The 14,281-nt window shown below is 43.2% G+C and overlaps 1 protein-coding gene across 3 annotated transcripts in view; it reads left to right on the plus strand.

Moving 5' to 3' along the window:
• DNAAF11 (dynein axonemal assembly factor 11) overlaps positions 1-14,281 on the plus strand; it is a 75,864-nt gene that overhangs the window by 44,139 nt on the left and 17,444 nt on the right. For all 3 annotated transcript variants that reach the window (NM_001243334.1, XM_085020321.1, XM_021088516.2), the window contains 2 exon segments: positions 1,895-1,964; positions 2,900-2,995. In NM_001243334.1, coding sequence (NP_001230263.1) covers positions 1,895-1,964; positions 2,900-2,995 — 166 coding nt within the window.

The raw sequence follows: 14,281 nt of genomic DNA on the forward strand, positions 1-14,281 counted from the left end.
GCGCTGAACATTGAAGAAGAGTAGGATGCAGTGAACTCTACGGAGAACTGGAAGGGAACTGTTTTAGGCAAAGGAAAAAACACACCTGCAAAGCCACGGTAGGTCAGGGCAGATGAACTTTTTAGGTGGCCCTAAGCACAAAAAAAGAATCTGTAGTCCTTTTTTTTTTTTTTTTTTTTTTTTTTTTGTCTTTTTGCCACTTCTTGGGCCGCTCCCGCGGCATGTGGAGGTTCCCAGGCCAGGGGTCTAATCGGAGCTGTAGCCGCCAGCCTACGCCAGAGCCACAGCAATATAGGATCTGAGCCACATCTGCAACTTACACCACAGCTCACGGCAACGCCAGATCCCCAGCCCACTGAGCAAGGGCAGGGATCGAACCCACAACCTCATGGTTCCTAGTCGGATTCGCCAACCACTGCGCCACGATGGGAACTCCTGTAGTCCATTTTTGAAGTGATAGCTATGAAACATGAAGTTGTAGGAAAACTTGCCTCTACTGTGTATTATTTTAATTTTTATTAACACAAGGCTTTATGAACACTATGTCCAGCCGTGATGCACAAGCTTCGTAGTGATCTGAGAGGACAGGCACCACGTATGTGCCCATTTTACAGGTGAGGAGACTGAGGTTTAGGAAGGTGAGGGAAGGTCGTCCGAGGTAATAGAGCAGGAGGTGGAGTCACTTCTTGGGGTCTCTGGGGCTGAAGCCTGAGCCTCTCACCCCGCATTGTCCTCCCTGCCTTAATGTTTGTGATCTTTGAATCATCACTGTATTTTCAAATGTTCACTATCCAAATTTTAACATGTACAAAAACAATCATTTGGGGAGTTCCCGCCATAGAACAATGGGTTAAGAATCCAGCTGCAGTGCTCGGGCACTGAGGAGGTGGGGGTGTGGGGTTCTGGTTCGATCCCCAGCCCAGCCGGTGGTCCCAGCATTGCTATAGCTGTGGTTTGGATTCCGTCCCTGGCCTGGAAACTTTGGTTGCCTTGAGTGCGGCCATAATTTTTTTTTTTTTCTAGGTCCATACCCATGGTGTATGGAAGTTCCCAGGCAAGCCAGGCAAGGAGTCACATCGGAGCTGCAGCTGCCAGCCTACGCCACAGCCGCAGCAACACCAGATCCCAGCAAGCCTCGTCTGCAACCTGCACCGCAGCTCAAAGCAACACCGGCATCCTTAACCCACTGAGCGGGGCCATGGATCGAACCTGCGTCCTCACGGATACTAGTTGGGTTCATTACTGCTGAGCCACGACGGGAACTCCCATAAAATTAAAAATAATAATAATCATTTGGCCAAACATCTAATTTTAACAAGCGATATGGAATCTAAACCTCTCATCTGCTCATGAAGTCAAGGGGAACGGTGGCCCCCGATCCTGGGGTCACTGCATGGGGGTAGGGCTGGGCTTGGTGGGCAGGATGCATCTCGGGGGGAGAGGTGGAGCCGCTCTTCAGGAAACATGGTCTCAGGGCAGCTGCAGAACAGCTGCAGGGAACTGGGAGCTGCTGAGGAAGACGGAGCTGGTGGTTTCAGGCCCCGAGCTTAGTGGATTCAGCATTCCTGGCTATTCAAGTCAATCTTAGGGGCTTAAAATATTCATGAAAGAACATGGCAAGCCATCTTTTGCAAACCTCTGGTGTTTCAGGCTGCAGATATTTTTGGGTGAGGGGCAATCAATGCCAAGTGTACTTGTGGGTCTAAAAATGAAATCGCTGATATATTGAATTTCCTTTGGCCTGAGAATTCATTTAAGACAAGTATTCTAAGACCCTTTTAGCATGCAATGATAAACTTTATTTAAAGTGTTCCCACAAGTGTGAGCTTATATTTGCACTTCTTTAAACTTAATGTTTTCGAAAATTCTAAGACTTGGTGGTTTAATTTTCAAGGTACATGGACACCTCTTTAATCGATGTCGATGTACAGCCAACATACGTGCGGGTCACGGTCAAAGGAAAGGTGAGTGTAACCCCAGAGGCTGTTACCATTCAAAAGCTCAGCCTGAACCCAGCCAGCCTGCCTCAAACCAGCTTGAAGTCGGAGTTCCCACCGTGGCTCAGTGGAAACGGATCTGACAAGTATCCGTGAGGATGCAGGTTCGATCCCTGGCCTCGCTCCTTGGGTTAAGGATCCCACATTGCCGTGAGCTGTGGTGCAGATCACACACATAGCTCGGATCCCACATTGCTGTGGCTGTGGTGTAGGCCAGCAGCTACAGCTCTGATTCAACCCCTAGCCTGGGAACCTCCATATGCCAAGGGTGTGGTCCTGAAAAAAATTTTTAAGTCATTCTAAAATAGAAACACAGTCAGAGTGCTATGTTTTAGACACACAGTTTTAATACAACAGCATTGTCGCTCAGCAGGTATGGGGCTGACCATTTTGTACCTTGATAAAATGACTGGTTTCAACCCATATCTATTTATATGTTACTACTTTTTTCAGAGCTGATAAATGATCATGAATGTGGTAGCCTATGCTTGAAATTCTATTTAAATACATACCCATTTAAAATTGTCGATGGGATTTCATTCCATAGCAACTAGTTTCATCATTCTTGAGGGAGTATTTTTTGCTGATTCTGAACATTCATATGAGTTAGGCTGAAGACTTTAAAATGGAAATATGTTGATGTCTTACGACAAGAAGTTTCATCCATGAATTCTCTATCAGCAGTGTTATCACAGAGGGACCAGTCACTCCTTGTAGCCGGTAGCTGTTCTTTAGACCAGTCACTGCGACTGGTAAAACAGTTCGTTCATCTCAAACACAGCCCGTATATGTTTGTTCCCCTGCATTTTTAAATGAATGGCGAACCCTACATTTGCAGTGAAAACACCTCTGAAAGCACCCCCTCCCGTGATCTGCATCGCGCTCCACCTGTTTCCTTTCAGCCATTTCAGCTCGTGCTCCCTGCAGAAGTCAAACCTGATAGCAGCTCTGCTCAAAGATCACAGACAACAGGGCACCTGGTCGTCTGCATGCCCAAGGTAGGTAGTGTGTGTGTCGTCTGCGTCCATCTGAGTCTGGATATGCTGGCTCCCGAAGGCGCTTGACCTGTCAGGGCTCACGATGACCTCTGACCCAGGTGCTTCGGGTGCAGAGAGCAGCAAAGCCACTCATGGCAGCCCAGGCAGAAGGAAGGCCTGTGAGCACAAAGAGCTGAGGCCGGGTCGTGGCTGGGGCCTGTCGTGGCTCTTCCTGCCTGTAGTCCCCCCCTCTGTAGCCTTCCCCTACCACGCAGCCCAGCGCGTGGGTGGGAGCTGGGATGTGTCCATCACAGGCCCCACCGAGCGTGGGTGTCACGTGGGGACAGGAACTTTCCTTACACATGCCTTTGCGAGGAGATGTCCTAGGCCTTGGGGCGCTGACGGAAATGTGATCGAATTCCAGATATTGAGCGTACTAGTTTTGTGACTTGAGCAAGTTGTTAACCTAGTTCTGAGCCTCTTTTTCCTAATACTGCGCTTTTATTTTTTCTTTTCATTTTTAGGGCCGCATCCGCGGCACATGGAAGTTCCCATTCTAGGGGTCGAATCGGAGCTGCAGCTGCTGGCCTACACCACAGCCACAGAAACTCAGGATCCTTAACCCTGAGAGAGGCCGGGGATCGATCTCTCATCCTCATGGATACTAGTCATGATTGTTATCACTGAGCCACAACGGGAACCCCCTAATATCGCTGTTAAGAAAGATAACACACATAAAATTCCTAGCAGCATGAGCCCTCAATGAATATACTGTTGCCCTCATTATCTCTTTTTCTTTTTTTTCTTTTTTCCCTTTATTTTTAGGGCCACCCCCCCACCCTCCCGGCATATGGAAGTTCGAAGGCTAGGTGTCAAATTGGAGCTATAGCCACCAGGCTATGCCAGAGCCACAGCAACCTGGGATCCCAGCCGTGTCTGCAACCTACACCACAGCTCACGGCAACACCGGATCCTTAACCCACTGAGCAGGGCCAGGGATGGCACCCCTGTCCTCATGGATACTAATTGGGGTCGTTACCACTGAGCCACAACGGGAGCTCTGCCTTTTTTTGTATTATTTTTATCACAGGGATTGGTTAGTATTTTAACTAAAACTCTTTTGTTTCTTTTATTTGGATGGAGAGTGGTATATATGTACTTTTTTCAGTATTTTTTTTAAATCAAAGGAAAGTTGATTTACCATATTATGCTAGGTTCAGATTTGTAGCGTAAAGTGATTTAGTTATTTCTTTTGCAGATTATATTCCATTATAGGTTATTACAAGATAAAATAAAATTCTCTGTGCTTTATAGTAAATCCCTTATCTATTTTACGTATAATAGTTTGTGTCTATTAATCACATATTCCTAATTTGTCCTTCTCCTCTCTCTTATGCTTAGTGAAATAAGTAAAACAGAGAAAGGCAAATGGCTATATAATATCACTTATACATAGACTCTAAAAAATAATGCAAATGAATTATATGCAACACAGGAGCAGACTCACAGACATAGAGTACAGAAGTATATATGTACTTTTGATATGACTGAGCTAAAGATGGCCAGGATTCCCTCTGCTGACTTTCAGACTCCTTACCTTTGATCTCAGAGCTAAATAACAGAAGTTGGTTAGAGGAGTTCCCAATGTGGCTCGGCAAGTTAAGAACCTGGCATCGTGTCTATGAGGACGCAGGCTCAATCCCTGGACTCGCTCAGTGGTTAAGGATCCAGTGTTGCCACAAACTGTGGCATAGGTTGCAGATGTAGCTCAGATCCAGTGTTGCCATGGCTGTGGTGTAGACCTCAGGTGCAGCTCTGAGTCAACCCCTAGCCCAGGTTGCAAAAAAAAAAAAAAAAATTATTTAAAAGCCTTCACAGGCTTAACGTGTAAAACTCATTTGTCTATTTAGAGTATTTGGATTCTTCGGCCTGTGAATGAGTTAGGATGTTTCCTGCTGCAAACTGCAGAAACCCCAAAGAAAACTGGCTTTAACCATAAAGAAGTGTTTCAACTCTTGTAACAAGATAAGGGAGGGAGGGAGGGAGCAAGGGGTCTGGCGAGGGTCAGGGACTTTGTGATATGTTAGCTTTGTCCTCAGACCAGCTTCCTTCCTGACAAGAGCATTAGCAGCACTGAGGGGACTTGCTTTCTTGTTCTTACCCCGCACGAAGATAGGCAGAGAATCCCAGAGAATTTCCTGTGTGGTGCAGCAGGTTAAGGGTCCAGCATTTCCGCAGCAGTGGCATAGGCCACAGCTGCAGCGTGGGTTCCCAGCCAAAAAAAAAAAAAAAGAGAATCCAAAAAAAAGACACCGAAGGAGGACCTCTCCATCACCATGGAATAAAAACTCCTCTTAGGAGTTCTCTTGTGGTGCAGCAGGGTAAGGATCCAGCATCGTCACTGCAGTATTCTGGGTTGCTGCTCTGGCGTGGGTTCAATCCCTGGCCCAGGAACTTCCATTTCATATGCTGCAGGCACAGCCAGGACCAAAAAAAAAAAAAAGAAAAAAGAAAAAAGCTCCTCTCGGCTGATTTGGCCAATTTAGCTGAAAAGCCCAACAAATCTTGATTAGCTTAACCCTGAACAGTGGACGCAATCTCCAGCCAAAGAGATGGTTGCCCTTTTTCAGCGCCTCTGATTTTATATTTGGTTACTGCTCTCTCATCTCCTGAGCTCGAGGTTGGGGGTGGGAGGGTCGGGTCAGCTTTGCCCAAGTCATTCAGGTTTCAAAGGGGAAGAGTGGATAAACCATTTAAAATCGGGTTCTCCTTGAGGAGGGTGGGGGCACAGAGAGTAAAAACTTGATTAACCCATAAGGTCTCTGTAGTGATTTAATAAGCCTTCATTTTCCCAAAGCCAGGTTTGTACCAGATTGATTATAGGTAATCAATGATGTATTTTTACTCTGAGGCAATAAAACCGCAAATACGATTTGTTGTCAAGCAATAAAACAACAAACACAACTGTAGGAATGGCATTGTCCTTGTTGACTGTAACAAATTAAGGAAATGCTTCTGTGCTAATCAGACTCTCCTACAGGGAAATCTAAGCGGTAACTCAGTTACCTCAGCGTTTTCAGAGGGACCTTTGAATGACACTGGATTTGACATTCCTCTTCTTTTTTCTTTTAAATGTCCATTCTCACGGAAAAGCCCGAGAGTAAATGGTAACCGCGCTCTCCTAAAAGAAAATCAAATTATTTGCGTGCTTGCTACAGGGTGCCAGGCAATTGATCAGAAAGCCTCTGCTGTCATAGCTTATGAATCTTTTAAATAAATACAGCATTCTATTTCCATTATCCTTTTTGTTTTTATATCTGTTTAAATGTTCCATGTTAAATATACATGAAAAGCATAAAAAATGGCTTATTAAAGGAAAAGCATTTTAGAAGTGCTTGGTAGAATATGAGATAATTTACACAGAAAGAATCAGAATGGTTTTTTTTTTTCTCAGTAATAGACTATGAGTAACATTTTTTCCTTTAAGGTATTTACTTTGTAAGATTTTAGACTCTTGCATTAAAGTAATATTGACATAGAGCTATGTCTATCACTATTCCTTTTAAATTATTATTAAATTAATTTGTTTCCTTTTATCATCCCTTTTATATTTGTCTATCATTATTCCTCCTAAAAGTTAGCTAGTCAGTAAAATCAATCTTTGGAGAATAATTTCTTGCCCAGAATTAGTTCTTTTTCATTCAAGAGTTAGGTATTTGCAAGGCCTGTAAAGCTCAAAGAACAAAATTTTTTTTTCTTAAAAATCATAGAAAGTTAAAAAGTGTAATTCTAATTTCATATATTAAAATTCTAACTTTACTCTTAAAAATACATATTACTGAAAACTAACACCTTCCTAAGTCCTGTTGATTGAAACAGTTGAAGTACTGAAGTTTGAGCTACTGAGTCATTTTGTGTGTCTATACTTCTGACTTACTGGGTTATTGTCCAAGTCTGACCTGCATTACAGTGGGACTGAGGCATCTTCTTGGAATTTCAAAGCATGTTGTACAAATCAGGCAGACACTTAGATATACTTCTGGTTCAACCATAGGACGGTGTTGTCAATATGTTAAGTGATAACTTAGTACTTCCAGAATAGCTACAGAGTTCCCCTCGTGACTAAGGGACAACGAACCCAACTAGTATCCACGAGGACGCGGTTTCCATCCCTGGTTAAGGATCCGGCGTTGCCACAGCAGTGCTGTAGGCTGGCAGCTGCTGCTCCCATTTGACCCCTAGCCTGGGAATTGCCATATGCCGCAGGTGCAGCCCATTAAAAAAAACAAAAGTCTTTAGACGTTTGTAATACTTGAAGACTCTAAATTAATGAAAAGAGCATCAAATTTGCAGTTTATTTGTCCCTTCTTTGTGATAGAATTTGTAAAGTATACATGTGAAAAGCTAAGCTATTTGATTATGCCCATGCTATGATCATATTGTATTTATTTACGGAAATTCAGTGATGAACTTTGTATACATTTTTCAAGGACACAAAATTTAAAATTGAATCCACCGCAGGCTCAAATATTTCTTTTTTTTTTTGTCTTTTTGCCATTTCTTGGGCCGATCCGAGGCGCATCTGCGACCTACACCACAGCTCATGGCAACGCCGGATCCTTAACCCACTGAGCAAGGCCAGGGATCAAACCCACAACCTCATGGTTCCTAGTCGGATTCGTTAACCACTGAGCCACCACGGGAACTCCATCAAATATTTCTTATTAGAAGCTTCATTCAGCATTTTGTCATAAATGTCAAGTCGATAGTTTCCCCTTTCCTACCCCTGGATGAAGCTGGATCTGCACAGACTGGGCGCTGACAAATAGGCATGTTTCTTCAGGTCTGGTCTCTGTCACAGGGGTTATGGCTCAAGATTTTGCTGTTGACATGCTGGTGGGTTTCCGTAGCTCACCTCCGCATCCGCAGAACTTTCATCTTTTGCCAGCTCTCCAAAACCAGATGCCCCAATATCTGCCACAGAGTCTGTAATCGGTGGGTGATGTAATACTCAGGTATCGCAGCCCCTACAATGCTGCCAGAATTCCCGTCTCCATTTGCTGTCTTTGTAACTTACCCTGTGGGTAGCACGTCTCCCAGAATGCCCTCTCCTACGGCACTGCCTCCACCGTGATTTCAAGGGTTGATGTCTTGGCTAGAAGTGGCTGGGGGGTAGTGGATGGAGAGGTACGCTGGCCTTCTCCGAAAATGGCACCAGGGGCTAGAAGGTGAACTGCACAGGGAGCGGAGGCACAGGAAACTTTCAGTGTTTCATGAGGTTTTTCTCAATCCTGCTTCACTGGTCAGTGAAAGAAATTTTCTAGCTTCTGACACTGCTTTATTCATTAGTCTTAGCTTTTACAATTAAAGAGTCTGTTTCCAGTGCCTGATGCCTTTTATGATATTAGCTATATCCAGTCAAGAAACATGGACCCATGGGTGTCATCTGTCTACCAGAAACTCACTCTTATTTTTTTTAAGGCCACACCCTCGACACATGGAGGTTCCCAGGCTAGGGTCTGAATAGGAGCTATAGCTGCGGGCCTACGCCACAGCCACAGCAACGCCAGATCCGAGCTGCATCTGTGACCTACACCACAGCTCACAGCAACGCCAGATCCTTAACCCACTGAGTGAAGCCAGAGATTGAACCCACGTCCTCATGGATACTAGTCTGGTTCATTACTGCTGAGCCACAGCAGGAATCCCCTCACTCTTCGTAGGAGAAGAGTCATTAATCCTTTGTTCAACACGGCAGCCAGATGATCATTTTAGAATATATGCAAATCAGGCCATGTTTTCTAGTCATTTGCAGTTAAAGCAAAATCCTCCGATAACCTCCTCTTGCCATTATCCCTTTGATGTTATCATTCCAGCTACCTTGGCCTCCCCGCTAGTTCACAAATATGACAGGGATCCTCATACCCCAGGGCCTTTGCACGTGCTGTTCCCTCTGCTGGAATGCCCTTCCCCCAGATATTGTCACGGTTTGCTCTCTCACTTCTTTCAAGTTTCTTTTCAAGTGTTATTTTACCGCCAAGGTCTTTCCTGATCCCCATGTTTAAAAAAGCTTTCCCTTCCCTTATCCCAGTATATTCTCTGTCCCCTGTTTCTACTGTATTTTTCTTCATAGAATGTATCCCCACTGGACAGATCATGTATTTCATTGTTTATTTCTCTGTCTACCTCCTACAACAAAAATTTAAGCTTCATGAGAATAGGGACTTTTGCCTGTACTTATTACTACTGTGTCACTAGCACCTAGAACCGAGCCTGGCAAAGGGTAGCTGTTCAGTAAATTTTGGTTGAATGAATGAATGCGTTAAATGCATCTTTAAAATACATTTTAATATTTGGAATACAAATCTCCCCTAGTTACTCTCCTCCCTCCCCAACCATTTCCTCATTATTTTTTCATGTGTATTATTCCAGGTTAACTTTTGAACAATTTCTATCCAATTCTGCCTCCAGCAATGCCATTTGAATTTTTATTGCTGTCACCTTTCAAAGACAGTGAAAAGAAATGATTAAGGCAATGGGCCCTGGAGCCAGAGAACCTGGGTTAAATCCTGATACGTCTATTAGCTGCTGTGTGACCTTGAGAAATTATTAATCCCTCTGTGCCTAAGGCTCCTTGTCCATAAAGTGATATCAATAATCACTCACACCTCAAAAGGTTGTTTTGAGGATTATATAAATTAATATGTAAAGCACACAGATGAGAAATTGGAATATAATACATGCTACATTCATGTTACTGTTAATTCATGTTATTCATCACTAGTAAATTAATATTGTCACTTTAATTCATAGTCATTTCTACGAATAAATATGTTCATTATTGAGATGGCATTGAATTTATAGACCGTCATGAAAATGAATTGATACAGTTACATAATTAAAACTGTTACGCAATAATATATTTTCCATTTATTTACTCTTAGTCCCTCAGAAGTTCTGTTTTGTAGTTTTCTCTCTTAAGCTGCTACCTATTTTCTGAAGTTTATTGCTAGTATGTGCGCTATTCATTCCTCTTCTGAGTGGGTTTATTCCCCATCTCACAGCTCAGCCTTCAGTGTATTTTCTTAAATGTGTGGTCAGACTAAGTGATATGCACGTAAACAATCTTGTCATCCCAGCGATGTTTGTCACATGATCTCATCACAGTCCAACTGAACAAGATTTAACTGAAATTCTGCGTTCAAGGAGAAGCCTGTATCCCATCATAGATTAAACTCCCATCTAGATCCTCCACTGGCAAGTTACAGGAGCTCTCCAAGAATATGCTTCATGACTTCCCTCGGAGGTTCTTTCGGAATAATTAACCAAGATTAAAGAAGTTGCCTTCTGAACTGAGCAGCAAGATATATTTACCACTTCAGTTGGTGACTATCTTGCTTGATTCTGCTATAATGAGCACGGGGGCGAAAGTCATAGATGAAGGTCAGTATTACAGACTGTGTTTCTAAAAACACGGTCTCAGACTCCCTTCCCCTCAGCAGCTGGATATGTATGTCTCACTGCTTTCTCTCGACTTGAATATACCTGCCGTGTCCCCCACAGAAACTCACTTTTATTCTCTGCTAATAGAATGACTTGATGGAATGTCAGGTGTGTCTGGAGGGAGGGCCGCCTGGTCATCTTGCTAGGTTTCCTCTTCCTTTCATGCTTGTTTGAATTGTTTTAGAACATTGCTAGAATCATTTAGACTATCCTTGGCTCATTATTAAAATTTCCAACCCTGAAAAAAGGAAAGCATCAAAAGATGATTTCCACGTACTCAAACCACCCTATCTTTCCTCTTGCCCACCTCGGCCATCCCGATTCTATGTGTGAGCTCTCTACGACCCATCCATACTCCCCAGATGTGTGTGGCATCCTGTTTCCACGTGTCTTTGAAAGGCCATTCCCCACCCCAGCCCTGATAATTCTCTCATCTCTCTACTTCTTTACTGAATTTCCCTTCTATACATCTTATACCTGAAAATGTGCCAAAATATCTCCCTTCTTCAAAATAAAAACAATGCAAAATAAAAACTTTCCCCTCTACTTATTGCCCTGACCTGGTTTACAGCAAAACCCTTAAAGCAGATGTCTGTATTTACTCTTCAGTTATTTTCTCGTGATCTCTAAAACCAACTCCAAGGAGGCATTTGCCTCTTCTCCAGCCTCCCATTCATGGAAATATCTCATTTCAAGGCCTCCCATCCTCTCCACATTACCAGATCCACCCTCTTTTCAATCTGACCTTCCAGCAGCTTTGTACATCATTGATCAGTCCTTCATTCCCAAACACCTGTTCACTTGGCATTAGCCACATCGCTGTCATTTGATCCTCCTCTCGTATCACTAGGTCCCCCTGCCCACCGGATGGCCTCTGTCCCTGGATGCTTCTTTGCTAGTTCATTCTCCTATCCAGGCCTCTGAATGTTGGCATGTCAGTTGTTCAGTTCTGGGACTCCCTTCTCGTCTCTGTTTACACTTATTCTCTATAGAATCTCATGACTTTAAATAAGATCTCTAGAGCTCCATCATCTGCTAGTTGCCAACCAGGCAGTCAGGAGTGACCCTCGTACTGAAGAAAATTTAGAAGGATGGACCACATATTTTAAAAACGTCTTGACGGTGATAGGTGGTGAGCAGTTGCGGTCTACTGACCCCAAAGGAATGGCTGAGAGGATGCACGATGCTTTCAGTGACCACCCAAGGGTAAGAGGAAGAAAGTCAACGTCCAGAGCCTAGCCTGGATGGGGACTCTAGTAAGCCACCCCCGCTCTGGGATGTGACTCTGAAAAGGTGTCACCTGGGAGGAAGGTGAATGAGAAGCCATCCAGTCTTCAGAAAGCCTTGAAGCCTGTCTAAATGGCTCCAAGAGTGGGCCTTGAACTTGAGTGAAGATGGTCTCCAGGGAGTAGCATCCACACATGCCTGCAAACCCAGGCACCTAGAAGTCAACATCATCCACTGACTCAAATAAGGAGGTAGAGAGATAGGTGGGTGGGTGGGTGAGTAGGTGGGTAGATAGGTGAATGAATGGATAGACAGATTTTTTTTTCACATAAGTACCCAGCACACAAAGGTAAACTAGGTGCTCCCAGAGACATGAGTGGGATCCCAGTGGAAATCTAATCAGTGTTTGGGAGTCTAGTTGTACTGGGTTCCCGCTTTTCCTCCTCGGGGGAAACTTGAGAGTCCCCCAGTTTTTGTAAATGCTAAATTGCAAGGCACAGACTCACACTTGAAATCTAAAACACTTTTTCAGTCTGGGGTCTTCCGGAAGTGGAACCTCACCTGGGGTGTGAGTGCAGGTGTCTTTTTGGGAAGTACGGGAATGCTGGTCAGGAAGCAGGGAAGGGAAGGCACCAGGAGAAAGTACTAGCTCTTTCGGGAAAGCTCCAGGAGATAGTCCCAGAATAACTGCACTGGAGGGGGGTGATGGAACTGGGGTAGTAGTAACCAACCCCTGCGTGTGCTGGGTTGATGGTTATTCCCTGTGGTGCCGGGTAGGGGATGGGGTGATATGGACTCGCCAGCACTTCTGAGCTATTGCTGACCTGGAATAACGAGAATAATCATCAACTTCTTCAGGTAAATGCAGGGTATTTCCCACTGAGACTCTCTCTAGCAAGACTGAAAAAAGGATATTTTCTTTTAAAATATCATTATCATTCTTGATGTTTGTCCTAACTTAAGAAAATATCATTTTCAATTTTAGGCTGTGTGTATGGATGATTCTTCATGGGGAACTGTCAGATAAGATTGCACGTTACAAGCATGAAAGAATTTCGAAGGAACTCTTTGATAGTTAATTTAGTCTCCTTTTATTTCAAAACCATGGCGCTGTCTTATGCAACTGTCAATATTGATTTTACATATAAATATCAGCAATTGCACCTTCTACATTTTTCCTCAGACAGCTTGGGTATGTTTGAAATCAAACCCGCTATTCTTACCCTTCTTGTTTTTCTGATTAGTTTTTCACGATTTAAATGTTCTTTGCTGCCAATTGTGTCTTTATTTGAGGTAGAATATACTTCAAAAATGTTTGATTTATTCAAGTATTTTTATCTGTTCAAAAATTTTTCAATAACGTGCTAATGGTAATTTATATATTTTCTAATTGTGGATGAATGAATTTTCTTCAATAGAAAAAAGAGCTTGTTTTTTTTAAAGAACTCTCTTTTTTTTTAAAGCAGGCTCAGTGAATTATGTACCTTTCTTAATAAAGTCAATGAGAATAGAGTTAAGAAATAACGAAGTTGTTAAAATATCAACAGTAAGTTTGGATGTAGATACTAACTTCCTCTAATGCCAGAGAAAAATTAAAAAGTCTTATTGATTCTGAGGTTTTATTTAATAATATTCTTTTATGGGAATCTTAACTTTGCATATTTAAGTGTTTGACACCAGTATTTTAGGTAATTAAGTAATAGATATAAATACCAAAAAATATGGAAGAAGATGGACAATATTCAAGTCCCCTAGTCCTTCGGAAGTTGACATAAGGCTTTCTAGGCAATAGGGTCTATTTCAGTGGAGGGAGAGGGAGGGCTCAGTGCTGACACAGATTCAAGTTCCCTACCGTCCAAATCAAACAATTGGCTACATCGTGGCAGACTGGTATCTAATGGGCGTAGACAATTCTGAAGTTTTATGAAGAAAAACATGGAGAGACGATTTCGGAAATTCCTTACACGGCGTCGATGAAGGCATTTGCTTAACGCGTATACTTAGGCAAGATGATGGTGGTGGAAAAACATGTTGATCCATCAGTAAATTATATGGGAGTTCTTCATATCAGATGAGGGAATTATTTAGCATGTTTGGGTTGCCACAACATGGAAATCAGGGCTAGAGCTCAGAAATGGAAAGCTTGGACTTCCCTGGTGGCCTCACAGCTAAGGATCTGGTGGTGTCACTGCTGTGGCTCAGGTCACTGCTAGGGCTTGCGTTCGATCCCTGGTCTAGGAACTTTGGCATGCCTCTGGCACAGCCAAAAGAAAGAAAGAAAGAAAACGACAAAGAAAAAAGAAATGGAAAACTTTCTTCAAAATTCTGAGAAACTATATTTTCATCTAGTGGGAAAAAAAAAGCCGTCCCTCCACCCGACTTGGTATTTTTGTTAACATCACACACGGTGGTAATGAAATTAGGAAATACATTTAGAACGCTGCTCTTCCTGCTGAAAAAGAAAAACCCAAAACCTGAGAAAGCCCCCAGCACCTCCCGTCCCAAGTTCAAAACACCTTAACGTCTCCCAAGATCTGCCCTCTGCCAATTCTTCAGCCTTATTTCCAGCTATTATCT

The sequence above is a fragment of the Sus scrofa genome, chromosome 4 (assembly GCF_054392235.1).
Source record: "Sus scrofa isolate SSC_HxYL_T2T_F1_AM1 chromosome 4, Sscrofa_HxYL_maternal_Yorkshire_Landrace_v2.0, whole genome shotgun sequence".
Lineage (NCBI taxonomy): Eukaryota > Metazoa > Chordata > Mammalia > Artiodactyla > Suidae > Sus > Sus scrofa.